The sequence below is a fragment of the Hylaeus anthracinus genome, unplaced genomic scaffold (assembly GCF_026225885.1).
Source record: "Hylaeus anthracinus isolate JK02 unplaced genomic scaffold, UHH_iyHylAnth1.0_haploid 5, whole genome shotgun sequence".
NCBI classification, from domain to species: Eukaryota; Metazoa; Arthropoda; class Insecta; order Hymenoptera; family Colletidae; genus Hylaeus; species Hylaeus anthracinus.
Window position 1 is genome coordinate 2,099,430 of NW_026535322.1, and position 27,139 is coordinate 2,126,568.

General features: G+C 42.5%; 1 protein-coding gene across 1 annotated transcript in view; it reads left to right on the top strand.

The window, feature by feature from the left end:
* LOC128895732 (alkaline phosphatase-like) overlaps window positions 1–27,139 on the top strand; it is a 199,689-nt gene that overhangs the window by 16,128 nt on the left and 156,422 nt on the right. The window contains exon 2 of the mRNA XM_054158589.1: window positions 14,809–15,059. Coding sequence (XP_054014564.1) covers window positions 14,809–15,059 — 251 coding nt within the window. The remainder of the gene's footprint in view (window positions 1–14,808; window positions 15,060–27,139) is intronic.

Here is a 27,139-nt window from a genome sequence, read left to right on the forward strand (position 1 = left end):
TTTTCTTCTTTACGCCGCGCGTAAAGCTGTAATTTGAAGAGGAAACTGGTTATTAAAGCATCGTCTTCTATGTCGAGGCGAAAGCACTTTTTCATCAAATTATTGCGTTTCAGCGCAGGTTTTCTGGGAGGAATTTCCCGTGGTGTTTGCGCATTGCGATTCCTTGTATTTTGCGAATGCAATTATGTAGTGTCCGCGCCTTCCATACCCAACAATAAGGAGTCAAATAAGAACACTAACGTAGGGTACGGGATTGGTCTTGTAGGTAAAGCGATCGACTGTGGATCCGAGGATCGTGGCTTCGAATCCCCGTGCCTTATTTTTCGTTTAGACTCCTACAATTATATCTTGTCAACTGCTGAGAACTCCTATAAGGATGTTCTTCTTATAATATAGTTTCTACACAACGTTTCAAACACTCAAGGAACACTCTTACTCGCGAGGAAGGATCGTTCGACATTAGTCTCTATTCCTAGTTATGGCAGTTTCGTTTGACTTCCTTATTTCAGAATTTAAGAGACATTATCAGGTTCAGTGAATTTTCCACATACTTGGTTGGTATTTCGAGGAAGCCTCGATACCCAAAGGGGTTTCCGGCGACTCCTCGGGGAATTTTCGAGGATTTTTAGAAGACATTGATAGCGAGTAAGGGCGCGAAGATTGTTGCGGGAGTTTTGTCACGTATCCCCTTAAGTTTCTTGTGCTGTCTCGAGATGTGCAGAGGTAGTTTGTCAGACCTCGACGCTTAGGCTGGGAAATATTCGAGTAATTTAATATTCAAACTTTTCATAGGTTCTGGAATACGTATTCCGTATAAACTTCAGATATTCGAGTATTCGAATTCCACGATTCGAATGTTACTAGCCGAACGATTTTGTTAGATATTCCGTTAAATGTTGCATAGTTGGCGTTCGAGTACTCGAATAGAACAAAATTCGGCAAGCAGTTTTACTCTTTTTGGTTGAGAACTCGAGATGAATGTAAGCGACTACTTGTTGCAGTCGTTGAAACATCAAGGAAGAATCACTTTTTGCCTTCGAAAGTTTATCCTTCTGTACACCCTACATGGGTCGAGCGTATTTACCTTTGACTGGGTAATTCTTCGAATTATCTTTTTTGGTAGCGTTGATAATATTGCACAGGAGAGAGCAACAGGTTGTAAAACAGTCGAATTGTTCTCTTCCGGGACAAGTGCTCGCGTATTTCAGAACCAGCGAATCGTGTCTTGTAAGAGAAGTTCTTAGACTCTGTCAAACTACATATGTCCTCCTTCCAAGCGAACTCTCGGTGTAGATATTCGGCAAACGTTTCGGTGTAACCCTAGTTGTTTCTTCAATTTATAATACGCATTGTAATATTAATCAAAGTAAGGGAACAGAATTCGATCATTTTTGTCACTCACGATGGCAATTCACCCTCCCATCGCCACGTCCACGCGAGGAGAATTGCAAGTGGGTTATGAAAAATAAATGTGATGTACTTTGGCTAAAAATATTAGCGTCTTATGTCAACCCCGTGACACATAATAGCTGCAACTCGTAAATATCCCGAAAGTGGTGTTTCCACAACAACGGACACGGTCACGTACTCAATTTACGAGTGGACATACTACGCCAGTAGATTTTACATCGTTGTCAGACTTAGCCGAAGGGTCATCCACACATTCGTACGACAAACTGCGCACAGTCGTAAAAGCTTAAATAGAGAAACGAATCGGTAAAAACCCGCAATTACTTTGTTTTCTCGAGCAGTGGATGTCCCCGATAGTAGAAATACAAGGGAAAGATTTCCTGATATTAACCTTTCCCATGGGAGGACTTCGAGTGCCGTGCGTGCGATGTTAACAGTCAATTTATGGCGGCACACACTCTGGATTTAATACTTCCAGTCGTTTTGTTATCGCAGTTGGTTAAAACAGCTGTTCGACTTTACGAGCTTGAAACGTTTTTCCTTGTTAGTTTTATTCGTATCGACTTCGTAATCACGTGGTTTGAACTCGTGCATTTGTACTTCATGGTAGTCGTACCCTATTTACGCAAATTGTTACATAAAGGGTCTTTCGAAAGGAGCTTTGAGATTTTGTTTTTTCATAACAGAGGAGTGAAGACCGCCTTGGATCAACCCTCTGTTACACGACATATCTCGTTCGTGAATACCGACATCGTAACTTTATGCCTTGCATTTTCATTTCACGTAGTTTACATTCCTCCAGAATTTAGACATAAAAACAGATGTAATCGGGATCGTTCCGCATGAATATTGCAGCCGAGTACAAATATCGCAAATCCGATTCAATAGATGTGTCACGAGAAATATTTAAACAGACGTCGCGTTATTGATATTCTCGAAATTCCTCGTTATTTATCTTTGTTAAATTAACGACGCGCGGATGTTTTATTGTCACGATGGGACTGCGACACGCAGCAGCAGTGACTTTTATTTACGGCACGTGCAACTGTACCGTGAAGAGTGAGAATATTTCAATCACGGCCCTATTGAATCGCTTGTACGATGTCAGTCGAAAAAAATGGAAAGAATTTCCCTACGTTTCTATTCATCGAATCGATAATTCTAACGTAGGTCGAATTATTATTCGCGCTAAGTTACATTCGACTGTATATATTATTCTACGAACTTTGATGTTAGTTTCCTGTATTTTTTGTATGTGGAGAATTTTTTATGGCATTCGAAGCACGAAAACATTCCTACATCGATTCATCAACGAAATATTCCTTCTCGTTTTACCACGGTGTATCGATTTCAATTCGCGAGCAAAGGGCGAGCACTTTTTTATAATTTAGCAAACAATTTTGATACGTTGTACGTAGAACATAGGTCAACAATAATACGGTGCTTTTCCCAGGGAACGTTCGCGGAATCCGCAGTCAAGTTAAATGAAGAAAGTTGTGTAAACCCACTGTAACTTTGTTACGCTCGATGATGCAACAAGTCACGTTTCCTGGCTTTTCGCGCCCCTCGCGACCACTTTTTTTTCTTGGCACTCGGCGCGCTTATCAGACCGCCAGGTTTACGCGCTTTTATTGGTTGCCGCTACAAAAGCGAGTGGCTCCTGCGTAAATCGTCCGATCGAGAGGAAGTTAAGTCCCACTTATCTTCCGCCGGCGCTCGAGGCTTTCTTTGGCGAACGTTTTCCCGGCGTTCGAGGCCGCGCATTTGAAATTCGACGTCCGCGAGTCGGACTCGATACAACTCTTCTTTTTTCGTCTACGTCTCCCCTTTATTTCGCCCGAAGGAAACGCGTCCGCGAGATTATTCCCGCAACGCGGTCCTGGGTCACGTTCCTGGTTTATGGGACGACCGCGTGCTGCGTTTTCCGCAACAATTTATCAACCAACGCGAAGAAAAACAGTCCCTGTAGCTGGCTCCTGTAAAGTAATAAGAGATAATTATCTGGCGCACGTGCGAAACGATGCTCTCTCACTTTTTGTTGCTGTTCCTTTGGTAAACTATTCCGAAAACAGAAAGCAAACCAGAGACGAATCCACATGCGAGCCGTTCATTGCACAAATCGATTGACCCCGTCAAACAAAAAGTTGAGAACGGCGATTAAAATGGCCTTTGAAATAAAAATGTAAACATTCGAAAAAGTATGTTATCTACTTAATCGAATTGCACTCCACGTTAAGCGAATTAAAGCTCATCCGAATAACTGTTTAATAGCGCAAACGTTGCGACTAAGTCGCAACAGAGAGTTTCTATTCGTCATCTACTGCACTAATGAAATTCTGTTTATCTCTGCCTCTCGCTACGCGTCTACGCGAACGCATTCGCGGTCGAAATTTCGTTTCCCCGTGTCGACAAGATGAAAACGAGAGATACGAAACGCTCGTAGACGAAATGATTGCGTTTAAACGACGGGTACGAGGATTTTCTCTCGGCATCGATTTGCATAAAAACGATCCCCCGCGTCTGAGGTAACTCGGATAATAACGTTACACTCGCGATGAGGTTCCGCGGACAGGCATCCGCGAGTGGATAGCCCAGCCAGCACTGCTGAAATAGGGACGTATGGAACTTGTAATCCGAACATGTAAATTAATATCTCAACGGAAACCTACCGCCGCGGACTTGTGCTCTTATGCAGCCAACGCAAGCGTCTCTGCTACGAATATTATGGCAGTCTACGGGCTTGATGTGTCTAACTATAGAAGACCAGACTCGACTCGCTTTGATATAGTATGAAAGATTACCGTGGTACATCAATTTTCTGTAATTAAGGTAAAAGCGGCCGGTAGTCGACGTCTCTCAGCCCTTTTTCTTCCTCTTGGAAAGGCTACGTTATTTTCTTTGCTTCTTATTCGATCGCCACACCAAGTCGCGGAGCTAAGCAGTCGCCTCTCGGTCGTGCGAATACGTGGTTGGGATCGTAAAGGGTTTTCCCATAGGGGCTTCAGGATTTTTTTTTTTTTTTTTTTTTTTTTTTTGAGGCACATGACTCGAAGGTAAAACGAAATTCAAGCGAGAAAAATGGTGTCAACTAGAAAGATGAGTTAGCTGAGTTAGTCTTAAATGTCCATTAAGTGTCGCGACGTTGATGAGGACAGAACGATAGCACATAGGGCGAATGATATAATCTTCGACGACGTAGTATGATAAAATCGCTTCTGAATATTCATATTAGTATCTCGAATCGATTACGCCGAAGGGGTTCGAGCACGATGACACATAGCGATATTTCCTAGCGGATAAATTGACGCTTGACACTCTGTTAAATTGAGCATACAGCAGTTGAGATACATGGAATTTCGGCGATTCTTGTTGCACCAGACGCATCCAGCCATCCGTATCGACAGATACAGGGAAACTTGCGGAGCGTTTAACTCAGTCTAGAACAACGTCTCATCTTATCGCTAGTTTAGCCAGCGATGTAGCATATAGATCATGAGGGAGTTGCAAGAATGTCGATGGTTACTAGGGACAGTTTTGTCATTTTCTGCAATTATTGGTATAGATAGAACGATAGATAAAAAAAAAAAGACATAGCAATGAATAACTTAAATTAAACGATAAGTTTGACGTTTAAAAAGAATTCCCGAAATTCTCACGTATTTCTCGATTCCGTAGGTAGATAAATCTACACCTGGATATCGATTCAGCCGCTTTTGAAATGTTTCTGTAATCGATTTTGAAAACACATTCCCGAGGGAAACGACCGGGTACAGACGTGTGTAATGCAACGTGTAATGCAACACAAATCCAACGTCGGTCATGTATGCATCGCTGGGGAACGATTCGCACGTTTCACGCATGGATCTTTACCATTTGTTTATATAGTTCGCAACCACGTTATGGCCGAAAATCGCGTTTGCAGCACCGTTACGATCCAGTGAAGCCGAGATTTCGGTTGTAATATAGTATATCGAACAGGGATGGCAACAATAAAAGTATCATAACGATAGTCCGTCGATGCGTAACCCGCTGAATTTGCTTAAAATCACTTTTTGTTTGCCACTTCAAAGGAATGCCACAAACGGTTAGAATTTTTCAATCGAAAACGAACGCTCCTGTTAGGAGCGTTTCCAATTTTTATGAAAATCGTATTTAGATATTGCAATTTATTGTAGATTCTGGTTTAGAGAATGGTGCACTGAAAAAAGCTAACGGCGAAAGAACTCTGCTGCGATTTGAAAAAAGTTTGAAGTGATTGAATCGTATTTTTCGTACACCGAACCTTCCATCAAAATGCTTTTAACAGAGTTAATAATTTAACTAAACCAAATTCATAAAATCGTGTCGTTTCTCGGGTGACCAACTGTTTACAACTTAAACGGAAAATGGCGACGTAGAGTGCGAAAGTAGATACGGAGTTTTGGTATTTGGAAACGTTGGAAGCTCGCTGGCTGTCGACTATTCTGCATTGTAAATTAAGATCCCGGCATCGTCAACCAGAAGCGACGTCTCCTTTTCGCGGGGTTACAAGAAAATTCACGCGTTTTCGCCCCGGGTTCGCATTTGCATCACCGCCGCGAAATGGTTGAACATTTCTCCCGGTTTTTGCGCTCGAACGACGAGAATCGATGTAATTTAGTTTGTGCCTCTAATTAGACGATCTACGACAGGAGATCTACCTACATTAAGAATAAACGAAAATGACTTTCTTCAGATTTATTCTATAATCGAATAGTCTTGTCGATCGTTCAAAAATTAGAAATTATAGCCGCCGTTATAAGCTACCTAAGTTACCATCAGTCCGAACATTTTTATCGTCCGACGCGTAATTGCGTTGAAATTAATCGTTGCAGTACGAGCGTTTCGTTGCGTCCAGGGGGGAAGAATTGAGCAAAGGGAAAACCGTTTCGAAATGAATCCAAATCGAATCACGCTATTTGCGTCGCTGGTAAAATAAAAAGAGCGAATGAAAGTGAGAATGGTAATTGCAAACTTCAGCAATTTGCTGGACGTTAATCGCAAACGCTGCGCAAATGACGGGGCTGATATCGTCACTTTTCTTTATTTTTCATGAATCTATTGTTCGGGCCCCTCACGAAATTACATAATGCAACCGGTCGCGGAAGGTGGTAATTCGATGATCCCGTGCAAGCATCTCGGCCAATATTTTCTCTTTTTCGCTGCTTTGCGACGTATCTTCACCGAAATATTGGAAGTTGGAACGCGAGATCGAGGGCACCGATATCCGTGCAAGGTTTATTCGCAGATGTATTCCTACATTCGTATGCTGAATGGCGCCTAGGTCTCGCGGTTGAAATTCCCCGTGGGATGCCTTTGGGATATTTTACCGTTTCCCTAAATATCTCGCGAGGATATATTTGCCAGCAGTCAAAAAGTAGGCGCAGTCGAGAATTACGGTACGTTGTTGTTACGGCTCGACGGAACTAGATTCCGGGGATCTAGAATCGGTATTCGAATATCAAATTTCACGTTTCCGCAAGACTCGTGTCAATGTAGCCTTAAATCATTGCTTCCTGGGTTAAATAATATTCCGGTCGCGAAGGGTTTCTGTATTTCGTCTTGCAAATACATTATGCAAATACAAATTAACGAAGAATGCCTGCAAAAATCAAAGCTGAGCCATTGCTGAAGTTCCACGACCTACTTTTGGCTCGCCAAGTACAAGTCGAAGATTCCCTTCAACTATGGTGAATATTTAACTGAGCATTGAATTTTGTTTATACTTTCGACGACTGAAACGAAGTCAGAGTTGAACTATTATCTCGAGAAATGGGACGTAACGTCACAAAATATAAAGTGGAAAGCGGGAACAGAGGTACCGCCTTGCCTGTTAACGATTCAATACCGAACTAGCAAATTGCGTGTTATCTTTCAAATTTAAATTTGACGTTTAAGATGGGAATCGGAAGCGTTCGATTTCGAGTTGGAATAAAATATGAAACGAAAGGAGGGCATGGGACAGGAAGAACGGGTGGTTCATAATCGGGAATGGGGCAGCGAAGAGCTAATTTGGAAAAGTAGTTGCGCGGCACGGTAAACCTGAGCGGAGGGGAAGCAATAAAGCTGTTGCTCGCAACCACTCTCAGTTTTGCTTTATGTACTTTCCGGCGATAACACGGCGACGATAAATAAATAGCGGAATCCATGATCGTTTCTGGTCCGTCGAGTTCAGATACTATCGCGGTCTATAAATTCTTTTTTCCTGTCGCCTCGATCAATGAAATCTATGCCAGACGAAGCGTGCACGGTAGAAAATAGAAATCGTCCGCAACCATAGGTTTTGGTTGATCTTCAACGTCGACGGGAACGGGGACATTTCACGTGGCGAAAATTCGGAAATGTCAGCGTATTCAGGTTCGACGTTATCCACGCTGTCATTATAAATTGATACGGATTAAGTGCTGCATTAAACTCATTTAAATTCTCAATAAAATTAGAAACACTGTCAATGAACGATGTGATATTAATAAGTCGAGACAGCTGTATAATCGACGTTTCTAAACTATTATAAAACGATGTAGATAGAGATGCTGAGAATATGACCATAAGGAACTCCATACGTAGATTCATGTTAACTAAGGATGAAGGAGATTATTTCTACGTGACGTGACGCCTACGAAGTGTTAATAATTTCCACCTCGCCCTCTAATCACTTTCGACTAGTCGCACGAAAAGATTGCGAAACTGTTCATATTTAGCACGGTACACTCTATTTAGTCCGGGCCGTAAAGTTTTACAGGAGTCCCCTGGGAATGAAACAGGTTCGTGTCGGAGCAAACTTGGAGCCAAGTTGGCGCAACTCGGCCCCGCTGGCGAATATTCATTAGGACCGTATTAATTATGGGCAGCAAAGTGTTTAACTAATTAGCGTGCGTTCATGACTGTAGAACCCGGCAGACGAAATTGTCCCCTGCCTTTGTTGATACCAATTATCCAAGTGGAGGTTGGATGCTTGTTCAGATCATTGGTAAGGATTTTCCCGCAGTGCATGGCACGGGGTACGCTTTTGAAATTGGACCCTGCGAAGACGGTGCTCTGTTTGCAGGAAACTGGAATATGAAACTAAAGAGTATGCTTATCAGTGTGGAAAATAAGCGTAGCTTAATTGGGCTTGAACAAGATATTTTTAGATACGTCTGACTATTCCCTTGGAAAACCCACACGATTATTCTGGAATCTTTATTCTGGAAGTTGGTCTCAAAATTATTTTATCGAAACATGCAATTTAAATTCAAACACTGTTTGTCTGTGTTATCCTGCGCGTATTAGGGTCGATTCTTTAAATTTTAACGCTAAACCTAGCCAATGTTTGTATCTATTTCGTATATAAGAACTGTGCATAAAAGTTTCAAGTTCCCTCAGGGACTGTAGCTATGCTTGATCGTAGCTACAGTACGGGTTTAGCGATCCCGAGGTACTCGAGCTGAAGGGGGCCAGTGAGTTCCAAATGATCATGTAGTTAAAACGACGAGACTGTTTGTCGGACGTGCGAGAACCTGGCGAAAGAAGGCTGGGTTGATAACGATATTCGCATCCGGCACGGGATTCTTGTCAAAGGAAGTAGGTTGCACCTGTTGGCAAGCATCGAAGAGAACGCGGATGGTCGGTCATGCGGCTCCCAGGAACCTATCGCCATCATAAACTACGCTCGTTTGTCGCAAGCTGGTTGCGTTGTGACAGCGCCGGGCTATAATAAGTCGCGGACGTAAATTATGCCAAGGAGCACGGGATGTCGGCAATCAACCACAAAGCGGATTACGGGGGCGTTAATCTTCCAGGTAAACTTTCGCGTGGATCGCGAGAACGCGCGACCAGTCGACAAATATTGTTTGTTCGCGTTTTCAAGTCGAAACTTGTGCGAGTACAAGGATAACGTTGCTGGTTTTTGTTTTCCTTCAGTGCCTGGACTTTCCTTTGTCGATACTCCTTGCGGCGTGATTTAGGAGCGAAGATTAATTTTAGCGTCCAATTTTAACCTGGGGAAACCTTACATGGGTTGATCATTATGAAGTTGGCGGTAGGAAAAGTAGAGGAAACCTTTTGTCCCTTCCACAAAGTTGACGATACTCGATGTCTAATATAAATATTTCGTAAATGTATCGAAAGTACGCGCTTCGAATAATATTTCCGCAAGTTACATAAAAATTTATAATACTAGTTTTGCTTTTCACGTTCTCGACGTTGGACCATCGAGAAATGTCTGTCACGAAAGAGAGACGGTAATGGCGTCAAGGATAGAAATCTATGAGAAGTTGAGTCCTCGAGGAAAGTCGTCGAAATGTGCGAGACGTAGCTCGGGAAACCCCTCGAAACTCGAAATTCAGCGAATCAGCGGTTTGAGAGACGTGCAAAAGTTCGAAAATACAAGAATACGGCGAATAAGACATTTTTTCCACCGAATAGAACTGCATCGATGTAATTTAAACTTTTGACGAATCGTCGACGACGAGTACTTTTACGTGTTTCCCCAGATTTTTTACCCTTTCGTGGCCATCACGCATTTTATACTTCGAATAACTATCTTCTTAGAAGCTACATACCTATCGAGGAAGGCTGAAGGTTGTTATTCAGGGTTGGTATATGAATGAAGAAGGTTCTTTTTGGCTACCGAAAAGAGGGTTGCATTTATACGTCGATGAATGTTTCTCATCGGTAGCGAAAGACGTTTTAAAAAATTCATTTTTCGCTTCTCGTTTGCCGTTACCGGCTGGTTTATCCTTATGTCAGGCCTGCATTTCAAAAGACCCGGTTAACTCTGGGGATCATTCTATTAAAACCATTTATCTACTCTCTTAGAAGTTCTCTTGGGACAAGTATTGTACTTTCCCAAAGTTATCTAGAGTTCCCAGAGGAGTCTTTCGACGGTCCCCTTTCTTTCATCCTTCTCTCATTTTTCAACGGCTCTTATCAGTATTAAGTCGCATTACTAATATCCCACGGTTTCCGCTATTATACTTATGCAGTTACTGTCCGTATCTTCTTCACGACTAAAATACTCCCTTTATGTGAATACCTATACTTCCACCGCTTTCGAGCGCTGCCTTTCGTCGAGAAACTTTGGTGTTATTCGGTGCGCATGCAGACTATTTAATCCATTTCATTATTAGCAAGCTGTAGTTAGAATTCAGTATTAATAACGTTCCTTTTTAACTTTTGACAATACGAAGGGAAGCGGTGAATTAATTGCAAGGAAAATTTTTATTATTTTTACGAGGATAAACGCGATTGTATTTTCAATCTTATCTTTATTTAATATTGTACCACGAGTAGACTTCCCAGATCCAATTAAATCTTTCATTTAACAAATATTGCCGACTTTATCAGTTTATTTAATGTTTTTATAAATTTTCGTTAATAAAAGTGTATCCATTATTCAAGTTTTTGTTAATCAGAATAACTTCAAACTTGCGATCTTGTAAAAAATTACAGGATGATGTAGCGCCTGTCACGTTCGATGAAAAGTTTGTCTTGACCATAGGCGATCCACTATCACTTCGGCAGTCCCATTTCACGTCACATTTGCTCGAAATTCTCTCTGTACTAAATTATTTACCACTCGATCCTCACGTCCAGCGATTCTTCGTTGACCAGAGCACCGTGGAAATTTGATGCTTTTCGCGGCGAGAGGCGGGAAATTGATGGCAGCCGGGAAGCCGTTGAAACGTACGGACCAAGCCGAAATTTATTTTACTGCGAGATCTCGATAAATATTTGCGTGCGCGTAGATTGAAATCCGCGCGTTCGTTTGAGCCCGTTCCTACCAGCTATGCGGCGATTGGCTGCTTCCCTGGTTGAATATTCATAAATATCGGTACGCGTCAATGATTTTCGAAAACACAACGACATATGTTCGTGGGCGCCTGTTACATTCGTTCGCGTGTTAGTTACTTTCGGTTAATTGAAATTTAATTAGGAGTAATTCGCGCATAGCGCTGGATTAGCGGTCAACAGCTGTAGGGTGCCAAGTGTTACACGTGGACCATTCGTAGAGCACCTGTTTAGACACGAGTCTAACGCAGTTTTTCAAGAAAATTTTCGGGAAAGACACGATTATTTCCTGCCTGTCGGGAGAAGTTACTTACAAATGAACCTAATATTTATTCATAAGCACTCTCCCGATATTGAAATCATAATTCCACGAAAAATACCAGTTGGCGTCACAGCGCGGTGTCGTGATTTTCGAACGCAGGTTTATATTTGAGCGTTTCACGAGTGTTTGCTCAGCGTAACTGACCGTTCGGATACTTGTTTACTCGACTGTGAATTGAACAAAATATTCAATTTGTACGGCAACGAAACGACGGAAAATCGTAATAACTCGCGTTCCGTGACAGCCGCGAGTCGGTAAATGAATGCGAAAAACGCGTAACGCGTAGCGCGAACCGAAATCGCTTATCCGACAAAATACTGCGCCTGGTACCCGTTAATGTAAAAACACGCGGAATTTACGAAACATAAATTTCGTCGCCTTGTTTTTTCGCCGAATTAATCGCGGCGTAGCCGACCCGGTACGCGGACAGACACCGCCGTTACAGTTTCGATTGCAACGCGGGTTTCGCAGATTTGCGAAATTCGTACCTCGCGAGATTCTGTTCGTAACAAACGCCTCCGGGGAGCAGAAATTAAATAGAAATAAACGTCGTCGCGCAAAGTTCGGTCGGTTTTAATCCGAGATTGATTTTTAATTTTAAATCACATTTAACGTGTCCATGAAAAATTCACGACCTCGAATGCCCGATTGACACATTTGAGACACTGACGTTGCATTACGTTTAATACTTGACTGTTGGTTTTAAATATGATTTCTGCTGCTAGTATTCGCGATAAATATTCGGTTACCATCAGGTAGAAAACGCAAAGTGTCAGAAAACAAAATCCTAAAGCTGTCCTTAGAAAAGTCTTGATAATATCAATGCCAAGGTACGTGATTGCGAGAAGAAAAGTCACGGGTCTCGGGATAGACAGATAGACAGATTAAATGAAGATTCCATTGCAACGCGGTCGAATGAAGTCGTTTCTTTCCACGAGGTAGTTTCGCGACAGATACATGTTTCCGAAGAGAGATAGAGGTTAAACCTCTCCGATGCGACGCGTATCGGATCTTGCTTCCATGGAAATGCGGGTTCGACCAATATCGCGACACGATATGGTAGTTTGCTACCTACGGAGCAGTTTAAACTTACCCATTAGCGGCTGCTAGTCGGCAATGTGTTCCTAGGTGAACCGTAACGTTGGGATCTCAGGCTGTGCACAGTTTGTAGGGAACAGTCGTTCAACCTAACGCGCTTCTGGCGATGTTTCCACATCCACACAGCGTCGAACGAAATCGGTATGAACACAAATCCGGCGAACTTCGTCTGTCAACTCTGCTACGCATTTGTAGCTCAAACTTCTGCAAACATGGGACGTTATGTCGTACGAATTGTCCTTTCAGTTGGTACCTCGGGGTTTGATACCGGAGAGTGCCTGAAGTGATAATCCCTTTCGGTAATGGCCGATAGCTCATACCGTTGGTATGACTCGCGTTGTGTTAGGCGTTTTGGATATTAATTACCAAAGTTGTCGAGAGAAAAACTGAGAACGAAGAATGAAAGGCAGTATTTACCCGGAATTAACTCGAGAATTGATGTTTCCTTTTCCTCAAGATTTTCGCGCTCTTTGATCTTCATTATTCAGCCAACCTTTCTTGAAACGCTATTTCATGCTGGGGAAACTGATTTCGTACTCTCTTATACGAAGAAAACCCTCCCTAGCATCATATTACGCCTAATACAGAGTTTGCTGGGTAAATCTTATCAAAGGGTTTAGTTTCAGAATATCTGAGACCTAGCATTAGAAAGTTTGGAAATAGGAAACGGTGGACTTTGAGTAGATTAAATTGCTTCGTGTTTATAATATAGTATAACAGTAGTTGAAAATGAAAACGTTAACGATAACGCTGACTATTATCAACGAATGTAGAAATCAGTTCAGTATAAATCGAACAATGTTCTTCTACTCTGGATCTTCGCATTGATACCTCTCGGTTTCGGTCATAAAAGAGGAAGATTGCTCTCGATTCGAGCAGAGATCGAGGTGGCGAGAAGAACGTCTCCGTAGGGGTCGAATGAATTCTCCCTTGATTTCCAAAGACGATAACCGCTCTCTTTCTATTCGAGTGACTCAGTTCGCGTAATTTTCCTGCGTTAAGCCCCGCTGTTGATACGACCATTAGAGGTCCCCGTACGCCTTTCGATTCACAGGGAAGTCTTCTTTTTTCGAAGTTAGCAGCAGCAAACTACTTTTCTCGGAAACAGTTGGAACCGGCCCCGTTTTACTAACAGATTCAATTAAGATATCCGGTCCCTTCGGCAGCATTCAAACGAGAAACGTTCTTGCCGCAGACAGGGTAAACGCGATCTGAAGCTGCAACATGACAATTTCGACGTAACCGAGCATCCTCGCGAAGAAGCGCGGTACTTAGAGATTAGCATCATCGCCGCTGGCACTTCGAACATTTGCAAATTCCCCACGGACCCTAATAACACCGTGGTAGATTTCGCTTTGCATTATCGAGTGTACCTATCGAATGCATTAAGAATTGAATGAATACACCTATAACGATTTTTAGCGATTAAGTCGACTCGTCATTAATACCTTTATTATCACGCTTACTTCGCGCTTAGGCTCTATCAGACTACGGTTTTATGGATGCAACGCACGTATTACAGTTTAAACGTATTGGTAATCTAATCTGCATCCCTTCTAATGTAAGCTACGAAGCCGATATCTCGCGCTCAAAAGCATCCAGTACAAAGGCAAATTTAACGCACATTGATCACACGCTTCTTTATTGGAACGAACGACAATGTATGCTCTTAGCATGCAGATGCAAAACAATTTCACGTTGAATAATTTTGTTCTCAATCCGGTCAGAAATTGCACTCGTGATATTCAGTAAATTCCAATGTTACGCTATTTAAAACAACGTATTTCCAAGCTTTGCTATAAAACGGCTCCAAGTGCAAAGGGTTAAGGCGTGAAAAATAATCGAGTAAAGCAAAAGTGTGTACGGGACGGGAAAAATTGGCGATCTACACCTCGGCATTGGTCCTTATAAGGGATGACGGTGTGCAACCCTGGCGTAACAATCGACGCGAAGCCATCAAGGGGTAACTTTATATCCCGTTTCGCAAAGGGACCGTCTTTCCCCGTTCCGTTCAAACATCTCTCCGTACACGCGACAACAAAGACCGATAACCGAACAATACTTACGGCAAATGCCGGGGACAATAATGGCCGATTTTCCCGGCAACGGTTCGAGACTATAGATTCAATTAAGATAGGTGTCGGGAACTCGACACGGGCCACTCACTTGAGAAAAATTTCTGTTCACAGAGAGGGAGGTCTGGTATGAGGCGGCGATACGCGCGATCGAAGCTCGTATTCGCGCGTCGGCGGCGAGTTCGAGCGTCAGTGGAACGACGCCGCCGGGCGGCGTGGCGCGGGGCGTCGTTCTCTTCGTCGGCGACGGGATGGGGATGAGCACTCTCACGGCAGCGAGGATTCTCTCGGGTCAACGTCATGGAAATACAGGCGAGGAAGCGCAACTCGCCTGGGACAGCTTTCCAGCCGTGGCACTAGCAAGGGTGAGTTCCTCTCTCTATCTTCTCTGACCCCCTCACCGAGAACCCTCTTTTTCCTTCCTTTCCAATTCAGCTCCTCCTTCACTCTTCCGTGTCTTTCCTTCACTTTTTCGGAGAACGCCAGGCGCCGTGGAAAACTTTCCCTCTGGAGAGATCCCGTCTGCATCATCGGGGAAGATTTCGGGAACATCCTTGATTCGAGATTCGCTTATTACGTTGGCGAACGACTGGATTCCCTTGCGTTCCTCGTATCCGTTTGCGAATTCTTTGGAAACCCTTCGATTTTCCTTGCGTCATTTTTCAATGAAAATAACCTTTCCAACGAAAGTTTTAACGCAACCGTTTAGGGTACGGACGGTCTAATAGTTTCCGAGATATTGGACCACATAAGTTTCGTCCCGATAGATCGCTGAAATGTCACACTGTGCGATGACTTGATACGAACTGTAACGTTTCGAAACTTGGCGTTATTAATACCGCGTGCTGTTCCGCGATATATCACCGCTTTTTGTTGCAACCGTGAGACGAATTTGTAAGTTATTGTGACGTGTAATGCAGGGACGGTTAAACGCGCACTGTATCGAATATTTCCCCTTACATTCGCGCCAAGCACTTTCGTTCTGAACATTTCTCCCGGAAGTGCATCGAGCGCAGGGAGAGAAACTTTTTCGTTGGAAACTCCTGTTCCAGATTTCGCGAGGCAACCGAACCTCTGATTCCAGGCTCGCTTATTGCATAAGTGAACACCGTTTCCCCGACGTTGTTTCGGTTTTGTATCATTTGTTTTCACGGTGCACGGTTCGAGGCCATTTTCCTTTACAATAATATTTTATGATCCGTGGTATTTTAAGCTTTACGAACGGAGATGTCAAAGTTTCTCGAATGCTTCTGTTGGATAGGGTTAGCGATTGCGGCATAATATACTTTATTATCCTTCGCGGTATGAAGAATCTTCATCAGTGAAAAGATAAACGAAAGTAAAGGGGTTATCCAATAGAATTTCTTAAAAGGTCTAGACCAAACTGTCCTCTTAATTCAGCTGCTAGTAAACAACTTAATTGCCACCCAAAGAAATCCCCGAGATTCAATTACGCGAGGATTTTGTTCGCCTTTCAGACCCGTTTCGCTCTCTCCGGATCTTGTTGGATACGCCTCGAACGCTCTCAACCCTTCAGTAGTTTTGCTATACTTTCGCGTGCTGATGAATCTCGAGAACATGATATCGGAGATGCAACTTTGTTTCAGGCGTGTTCCAAAAGGATTTTCACGAGTCCCTCGTTACCCCGTTAATTATGTGACTTTGATTTTGCCCGTCAGTCTCTCAGCCTGGTCGCAGGCGTTTCACTAGTTGCGTGACATCAAGAGGTAATTGAAACCGCGAGAGGTTTTGTGAAATTCGAAGGAAAACGATGCGTGAATCGGTTTCATTTAATTCCACCGTTCCATCGCATTACATGTAACGAACCGCTTGCCTAAAACGACGTTTACCGTTACGCTAAATTTGCGTGCGAGGCCAATCAGGCCACGGTTTTCTGGGCACCGCACGCGTGTAAAGCGTATACATAGTCAGAATAATTAATGATCTACTGGGCTCGATCATCCTATACCGTGTGTACCTAGTATCCGAACCGTAATCTAATTTTAATCAATTCTAACGTATACTACCCTGTCAACGTTTTTCGTTATAATAACAAGATAGAATCAATTAATAACACGATAGGTACGTTATCATAGGACATCATTGTTCACGTTTGCGTTTTATTAAACGGCAGATATTTTCATAATTTTCTCATAACCAGGAATAGAATTTAAAGTGAAGTGAATTTACGTAGCGGTCGCGAATTTGTTAAAAACCAAAATCCTAAAGTCTCCTTTCGAAAACATTTCATATCGTGCTGGATATCTTTCTAATTTTCGGACAAGATAGTCCTCGAGAAAAGTCTCGGAGATGGCATTAATCGCTCCTCGTTACGGCTGCGCTTTTCCTTTTTTCCCGTCGTTTTTCGCCCACGCAGTCTTCTGTTCGCGATGGACGCCAAGGACACGGATTTCCGCGAGATGTTCTCCGAGAAAGTTGCTTTCGGAATCTCGAGAGGTTTCGACAGCACTGTCGAGAGCAGCGTATTATCGCTCCCTTGTAAACGAGCCACTCCGTAGTCGAGCGAAGAAGCAACTGGAAACCGATATTCCCGTCTGCTGACGTCGTCGAGCTTATCAACCTTATTCCGGGCGACTCTGCTTCTCCGCCGATTGTATTTGCGTTTGGACGTGGTTTCTGCCTCGACGTCTTTTATCGAACCGCAAGGTACCATCTCCATACACTGGGAATTGTATGCGATGTAGCAACATGCGATATAGTCATATCTAACGACAGCTCGTGGAACAAACCATTCGTCCGTGGCTCACCGAGTCTTTCGACTGAGGTTTGCCGAGGACTCAGCGAGATCTTCGATAAAACTTATGGCTCCGAGATTTAGTTAGTATCTTCGGATAGTTTCGTCACTTCAGCAGCTCTGTTCCTTTGACAAAGTATTTTTATATAAAAGTGGTCTAATTCCGGTAAACAATCGATCGAAGCTCACCGCGAAGCTCGTCATTTTCCTATCTTGAAAAAGCCAGAATAATCGTACAGACTAACATGTTCTCTAATTAAAAAAAAAAAAAAAACTGTGCAATCATACTCGAAGAGGTTAAGAACAACGGGTTCAGCGATAAATAAATAAACACGCGTTGCACGTACATTCATGGGACCTGCAAAGTCTGAGTTAGACGAGCGTTTTTCTCGCTGCGTGTCGCGCGCTGCATTTATCTCGTCCGAATGCATTCAATGCTTAGCTGTTGATTCCACTATACGACTACGTCGGGTGTTACGTGTGCGCCCTGAGTGCGGCCAGTTGTGCTCGAGAGCGGAGAACGCAACAAAAGAGTGCCAACCATTGATCCTCGTGTCTTTATTTGCCATGGAAACGTAGCGAACGATGTTCCCGTGTAGTCGAATCAATTATTAAACATCCGATGCATTTTACGAAAGTGCAGGGTATAACGGGCAGCCAGAAAAATGCTCGCCTAACTCAGACTTTACAGTCTTGCGAATTCACGGCGAGCTTTAGTCTGCTATATATTTATTTGCGAAATGAGAAGTCAGCGTCGAAGGAAATAGAATATAACGCAACGTTTGAAAAAGGGTGATTTGATGGGTATTAAAATGCAAGAGGGATGCCGGTCTCGATAGAATTTCGAATAAGTGTTTATGAAGGGACGCGAACCGAAAAGTTCTGTTTTACGCACGGAACAACAATCCTGTTGTTGAAATACATTGGAAGGGATCAAGAGATACAAGTCCAGCGATCAAAGGATGAATCAGGACATTGGTAACGCGAACGCGCTCGTCGAACGACAGTTTAGGTGGAATTAATTGCAACAACTACCAGGAACAGGAATTATTTGAACAATCGACCGGAACAGAGGGGTTGTCTCTCGACTGTTTGTAATCGTTGTAGCCAAGGAGTTGGTGAATTTTGAATAGTTCGCCGGATTACGCGAACGAACAACAAATTGCACGTGCAAGGGTAATCCCGGCGCGTTTAACTTCATAATTTCTCGAATGCAATTTCAAACTCGTCCCGGAAATGAGCGTTGCTCGAGGGAAGTCCGAACGGAGGGGCAATGGATAAATCGATCCAGGGTGCTAATCAAGGACTGACAACTCGAAGCCTCTTTGTGCGTGGCGTAAATTCTCCTTCCAAAATGTTTACCTCTTATAATAATAAAATTTATTCTTAGCAAGTAATGATAAAGTCTTCGCGTACCTTCAAAGATGTATATTCTAGATGCCTTAAAGGTGCCATCAGAGTGCACCAAGTTAAATATCTCCCTGTGAATGGGATATTCGTCGCTGGTGATATTTATTTCGCATCCCACGAGGGAATTTGCATCTGTTTCTCTTTGCGAGCGACCACTTTTTGATGCCTCCGTCCGAAAAGTGCTCGTCGAATTCTACCTAAAGCGTGGGCGCAAGCACGACCGAAACTATCCGACAAACTCTATCGGGATTTCGAGGTTCGTTCCTACATCGGTTAGAGAGCTGCTTATTATCCAGACGAAGTAATCGAGCTTCCCACGCATGGGATAAAACCCACCCGGAATGGGGGATCCGCCTTTCTAGGGAGGCTGGCTTAGAAAATTTACATAACGATACAGCGGTGTAATTCGAGTCTCTCTAATGCCCGCGTCCTCGTTTAATTAGCGAAATGTTGGTCGGTTTCGAAGTTGGCCTCGGCTACGAGCAAGAACACTTCCCGATAGAATTGGGATTCCAAGCACGCCTGAAAAATCTCTCGTTCGAACGTTCCACGGATGTGGAAAAATCGCAGACTAGTTTGGTGTTAAGAGGATGCAATTGTACCCCTGAATTTTTTAGGCTGAACGTGACATTGGTTTTGGCTTTGAAGTGCTCGAATCTTTGTTAACACTAGGTTTACAGAACGCCGTCATTTTGACCCATTTTGAATTTCGCAAAGTTTTATAGAAAAAGTAGATTAACTATATTTTTGCATATGATAGATGATTGGCGGTCAATCGTTACGAAGCATATTCAGTACGAAATTAAAATCGTATGATCTCATGGATCAACTCAGTAGATCAGACCAAGTACTCTTGGACCTTACGTAAGAACAGAAATATATTTCCACATATAATATGTGAAGATTTCTTTCGTCCGCCTTGCTCCTTATCCTCTCCTGTTTTACGAGTGGAATTCTTCTTCTACTAGCCGTCTTTTCCTGGTCCTTGGGGCCTTTAGTCATTCTCTCTAGATCAGCAGTTCTCGGTCTTTCATCCTTTGGGAATATCCTTCGTAGGATGAACGTTATTCGACGGTGAATCGATCAGTTCGGCGATCGATGTATCCTTTTTCTCCTGTTTTTGCGAAATTTCCCGCGGACGTTCTTCTGACCGGTCCATTCCAAGGAAAGGGCACTCTCGTGCGCTAGTTCGGTAATAAATTCACACCTGTTTTTTTAGACCCATTGAAACGTTCGCCACCGTTCATGGTTCCCGTTCGGTCACGAATTCGATCCAATTTGTCGATTTCATTATAACGAGGATTAAACTGAGGTAAAGAATCATGTCTTATGTCCAAGAATGTCAAACTTTCGAATCAATCTGTACAATCGATCGCAATCGCCTTCTGTCAGTTTCGTAACGCTCTTCCCTTGAGGTCCTCTTCTCTTCTACTACACTCTGCACTCTTAACGTTGTCTCTCTCTCCGAGGATATATCTCCCGTGTCGCGACAGTTGAAAAACGAACAAGATCGGGAAAAGTTTCCGCGCAGCCCTTCAGGACTTGGAGGACTTCGATATTGCCTGCGGACTTGCTTATTATTCGTCGAAAGTAACATAAGCGTCTGCCTCCGAGCAAGACGCGACCGAAAACGGATTTACCTGCGAATGTACGTCTGGCTCGACACGGAAATATCTTTAATCGATTTTTTAATCATATTCGCGTTGAATATTCGATCTACGAATTCATTCTTGTCGTCCCATATTTTGAATTTGTCGAAAAGTCAATATTAAACTTGAATTTTTCGAGAATGGATGGTTTGTTGTATTTTTAATTAGATTTCCTTGCACCCTAGTTGGATTATTCAGCCAACGTTCGCGACCGATCTATCGACTCTTCCTCCATCGTAGAGTTTAGAATCTAAACTTCATTACGTATGTATTTCCGCAAGTATTTTCTTGCTAAAATATCAAAGTCTTTGAGTTTTGCTTGGTCGTGTTTCGTTGATAGTGTCTTGAAGAAATATTTACTTTTTGCCGCTTCACCCGGCACTCGACGCTCGCCTTTTACCTGTAGACGCGACTTTGCTTCAATTTCTCTTTTCACGCATTGGATATTTTTCCGATGATGACAAAGAACTACGAAGGCCACGATGGAGGGCTTGAAAAAGTTTCACGTCGTTCCGAGTACGACTTCCAACACGAACAGAGTCTCACTTATTAGTGGACGTAACCCATCTTTTCATTCCTCGAAAGAGCTACTTTTCTCCCGTCGTGTTCTTTTTCTGTCCCCTCCTACATCGATTCGTTCTGCTTAAACTTTCCTGGGGAAGTCCTCCGGGATTCGGAGCACTTCCCGGCTCTGGCCAAACGCCGTCTTATTGTCGTATAGATGTAAGTATTTCTTGCTACACGAAGTCGAAGCGAACTCGATCATGTAGGAACAGATTCTGCAAGGAGCTCCTTATTCGTGATTTACGTGTACTCCGCCGTGAGAATCATGTTTCAGCTTCGATCTTCTTTTTTCCCTGTCCTTACGTTACCTACCTTTCGATTCTGGAGAAAATTACTTTGGAATAAAAGACTTCAATTTATAGACATTTTCATTAAGAAACTTGTACGATTGTAAAATATAAAATTTCGCCCTTAATACCTGTACCTTCGGGTTTAGACAATTTTTAGAGTATTATAAATAGCGCGTATCAGCGAAAAAAGAACTTCGCGAGTATTACTGTAAAAGAAAATACTGGTTGGTCCATACATTTTTTATAATACTGTTCCAAATTGCACCAAAGTGCACTTAGAGCCCAGGTTGAAACATTTATGTCTTCAGTTATAGATACGATAAGTAACGCATACTGCAAGTTTGAATTCATATGTAAAATAAAATTGTTTGTCTCCGTAACGGACGGTTGTATACAAAAATTTCCATTTACATTTTCGGTTTGTTTTTGCATGAAGAATCACTTCCTTTTCGTTTGTACTGCGATCACCGAAACACTCTGTCTAAATTAAAATTTATGCATTTTGCCAAGTCCATTATAACCCGAAATGGAACAATACATTCATTACGCTTGTTATTAAACAAATGATGATAAATGTATGAAAACGTTTCGCAGTATGATTTTATAAAAAATGTTTACAGGAGAGAGAGCTCACGCCTAATCGGTTTTATTATTACAAATTTCATTGTACATATTCTGACTGTATGATAAAAATAGTCTTTAGAGGCAAATTAAAATTGTTCAGCTAGTTTCTATCCTTAATTCACATAATGTCTAATGGTCGACTAACCGCAGCTGACTGTGGAACAGGCATATTTCCATGAGAATTCGTGAAACATAATCATGTCATACGATGTTCCAAAAATGGGATGAATCCTATGAAATCCTACTTGTCAGGAGCTCCACGGTTTAATTTCAGGCTGTCATGGTTAATCCTGAACGTCCAGAGAGCCTGTGGTAGCCCATATTATACATTTACACTCGATTTTCGTTGATACCGATAAAACGTCGCATTAGAGCGCCCGGTGCAATTAATTTCCCGTGGAATAAAATACCTTCCATTCGGTTCGATCTACCAACATCGATTTCACTTCTAACGCTCAATTCCTACGAAAGAAAATCTCAATCGGCGCTCGCGAAACGTGTAACTTATTCATATGTAATATGTCACCGAGATTACACTTATCCCCGTCAGTTTCAAACAAGGAGACGTGATTTCTTATTTCAGCGAGCATATCTCGCCGTTTACTTTCCAAAAGTTCAAACTTTACAGTTCGCATACATCGAAGTTCAGTATGGTTCGGTATTCGCGTTACGAAGTCCGGTCGATCTTTGCACTGCAAAATTCTGGTGATCAAAGTTCGTACATCAAAATTCATGCGGTAAAGTTCGCGATCCGGAATTCCATTTCGTGTTTCACGGTCTGAATAGATTTCAGTTCAAATATACACCCACCCATCCACCTCCGAAACGTTAATCGTCAACGAAACCTCGACGCGAACGTTCCCGAAACGCGCCCAAACAAAAATCGCTGTTTGATCCATGAAAATCCCGGAGCTTGCATTAACGCCTCTCATTAAAACCCGTATTAACGTTGATGCGATCGGCGGCAACGTACAGCACGGTTTATCGTGCGGCCACCGATGCACTGGTGGACGGTTATAGTATGGAAATACGAAATAATATTTTAATAGAAAATTGTTTGAATATATAAGGAAATAAATTGATGGCGAATGATTGACGCCCCCTCCCCCGCGGAACAAGTTTTTTCAAAGACCTCCAACAAAAGTCAAATACAACAGCAAAAGTCGATAATGATGAGTGCTCGGTCGATAATGCGGATTACTCTGTCGCTAATGTAGAGTGCTCAGAGTATTTCATACTTTTTACTGCATTTTCCCATACTTTTAAGCAATTATATCTAGAGCTAGTGCGTATTTATATAAATTGACTAAAAATTATTTCATACTTTTCACTGCACCTTTTCGGAAGTCGGTTAAATTTTTCTTCCAAAAAATTATTTGATTGTAACACGTTGACTGCCTGACAAATACTCTTGAACATTTCTGTTATGTTTATTCGATAGTATTCTATCAGGTTCCGACGCAATTTGCGATACGCTTGGTCCTGTCACTGGCGACCAAATTCCCCCGCCTCTCGAAAAACTGTCGTCAGTTAATTACCATGTTTGATATACGCGCGATCAATTGCACGTTTCATCGGTCGCACGCGTCGCTGGAATAACGATTTATCGCTGGAACGCACACCGCGTGACATTTATCACGATAATAATTAATCGAAGGATGGTGCAAATGAATAATGGACGAATAGCCGGCATTAAAATGACATCATCCAGCCGTTTGCTATTCTTGGAATCTCTGTGATGCATAAATCGTGGCCGTAATTAGATTCGTTCCGTTGGCGCAGGCGTCAGCCGTAAACGATGAGATCGTCTTCTGGGCGAATCAATTATCTGGCGATCCCACCGGGAAAGACCTCTGCGTGCTTTTAGAACTTACGTTTCTCATTCGTGGGCTACTTGTCGAGCTTTCGTACAATTCGAGGAATGATTGCACGGCAAACAATCGCAAATTTGCCAACGTAATATACCGATCTTTCGCATCGCGAACATTTTGTTCTATACAAGAAACTAGCAACTTCGAGCTACCTCCGCGGGGTCGTTTTTCAAACTTTCTTCATTATTCATAAATGCTTGTAATTTAAATTTCATTCGTTTCTTTCGTTAGTTTATTTTTTTCATTCGCCTCGCGTGACTTGGAGCGATCTCGGTTGATTTATCGCATCTGTATGTCGTTTTCGGTGATCAATTTCCTCAACTGACGCAAGAGTCAGCGCGGAAGGTAATGGAGTTGTAAAATAGTTAAAAGTTGAACCGTGGCAGTGTCTATAAATTCAAGTAGTCGAGTATGTTGCGAAGCGTGAAACATGACCGGTGAGAGAAAGTATCCGCAAGAGTGAAACAGGTGCCTCAAGAAGTGAACTTTCCTCGCGGATGCTTGAAAATTATTCCGTCTGCGAAGTTGCACCTGGGACATACAGATATGCGATTCGGGAACGTTTTAGACATTTCAATTTGGGCTACCGCGACGCGTTGGTCGAAACGTGTCGCTAGAGTTGTTTCCGTGATATGTCATTCGCTTTCGAGGAACGGAAAGAAACTTCAGACTTTGCAAACTCCAAATTATTATTCGGAATAATTTCGTGCCTGATTTTATTCGATTAGCTCGTGTACGTTGAGGTAGCTCGGCAACTTTATTTCCAACCATTGGGATCAAGTTGTCCTTTAACCGCCCAGACGTTATCGCTGAAGCTAGGACTTAAATGACATTTGATAGAATCTTTTCTCTTGGCCAATTACACGAACTTAATTAAATGGAACATGCCTCCAAGAATATTTTCATCTCGGAAAATTGCGAGGATCTCGGATTGTTTGTCTAGGTTTCTTTATAATAGCTACTTAACTCCTCTGTCTCCAATCCTTTGTGGAATAAAGAGAAGAAAATTACGAAATTATTAGATTCATCAACGGATGCCATCATATAATGAAAGCGTTACTCGAGAACGCCCCGGCTTTCCATTCTCAATTAAACCATTCTCCCCGTGTAAAAGGTAAACACGAAAAAAATGAAACTTAATACACCGTAAGAAGAATTAAATTACTCGCATATATTTCCTTAACAAGATAGCCTTGCTTCTCGTATTTTCTTCAATTCAGTTTAATGAAAGACATTTCCAAACAAGTTACGTAAAAAGGGAGATTCCCCTAAACGCGGAACGCGCGGTCTTGCACGTCTTCGCTGGATGGAAGGAATAAAAGACTGTTACGAGACTGAATGTCATTGGAATATCACGGTTACGACACACGGACTCGTTTAGTCTTGTTTTTTAGCAAATATTTCTGCTCGGCTCTACAATTTCCTTTACCTGTGCTTTGTTTCTTAATTTATTCGAGCAAGTTTAAAACAGCAACATCCGCGAGTCTCGCTTGTTTACTTCGCTTCAACTTCGAGGCAAGTAAAATCACAATAAATTCAAAGGCGGCTGACACTTTCAGCTGCGAGGAACGTGCCGTGGATGTCGCGGTGATTTTTGTTTTCCAACGACGATGGTGGGTGCATGCGTTGCACGTCCCGTGCATATTTCAATCCCGCTGTACGTTTCGCGCAACAACGCTCGCGATCTCCGTCGAGCATTTTACGCGAAACGAAAATACGGCATAACAAACGACTCACTTCGCCGCGGACACGTCGAGCTCGCGTCGTTCGCCAACGGAAGTCGATGGTGTGAATTAATAAAGATTAGAGTCGGTCACGTTGCGAGAAACGATCGACTGATTTGGAACACGGGCTCCCTTAATCAGTTTCGAGGAACGAACTGCTGATATTGCGCGAAACGTTTTGGATTGGCTGTCGTTTATTTCTTAGATGGCGTGTGGATAACGTGACCCTCAGGGATTGTAGTTGTGTTTGATTATAGCTACAGTACGGGTCTAGCGATCCCGAGGTATCCGAGCTATAGGGGTTGGAATACCTAATATGGGTGAAGAGAACGGAGAGAAGTATGTAAGTGTAGTGCAAACTCCGAGGTGTTATAGTCTACAGCTTGGAAAGTTTTGGTGTCTTAATGTCGGAGGTATTATAGTCTGAATTTGAAAAAGACTTGGCGCCATTCTATTCAGTAAACAAAGTTAGACGACGTGTATCTATGGAATATCACGGACAGAATATAAACAGTAATCGCGGTATGAAAATTTCTACTATGTACTTATGATATTCTGAAGGAAAGGAAGCAAGTGACGTGTAACAATGATCACGGAAAATTATGCCGCGAGGTAGAGTTTACATAGAGGAATATAATAAATGTCCGTCGGGAGGAGTGAAAAGAAATTTGTTGTTCGAAAGCACCGTGCAAGGTGGAAGGATCCAATTTGTAACACAGTCTAGATATTAACAGCAAACTCCCGTTATTCCTGTTAAGTCCTGAACCGAACAATTACGTGGCAACAAATTGCACGCCCTTCGATCACGTCGAACGTGTATTCGTAGCAAACGAGAAAGGAAAGAAGGTGTGCTGGAATTAATAAAGCCTGCTAAATCGATTACGTGCCGGTAACGTAAATGCGATTCGTCGAAACAAGCGTAGCGAGGCGTCGTAATAAATTAAGGGTGAGCGAAATAAATTTACCATTGCCGTCGATCGGATGTTGTCGTCTCTCTTGGCTAATAATTACGTAATTAATGGTATCGTTTAAAAGTGACGGGAATAATTCTGTTCAACGAAACGGTGACGCGTACGATAATGATTATTCAAAACAATGAGCCGGAGACTTATTATACGGTTCGACGGTATATTATTTAAACTCACTTTTCTATTCAGTGTTTGTATATTGGCCCGAGCAGTTCCAGTTAACATCCACAAAATTATTCATTATTCACCGAATGTAATGAAACGGATTGCGGGGCGGGGGGTGGGGGGGTGGGGGAGGTAGCTGAGCGCGAAAATGAATTTTCTATTTAAAGCTCGATACAATACGACAAAACATTGTCGTGTCGTTGTCAAACCCAATTGTCGGTGTTATTCAAATTGACTCGGTATGATCACGCTGTATTAATGAAACGGAGCACCTTGTTTCGCGAGGATGCTGACACCCATTAACATATTAGATTGTCCATTTCATTTTGATGACGAATAATAATGTATCGTCAATAATTTATTACGATTCGATGAAGTATGCACGGTAATATTATCAACTCTTCGTTCGTTATAGCTAAGAGTTT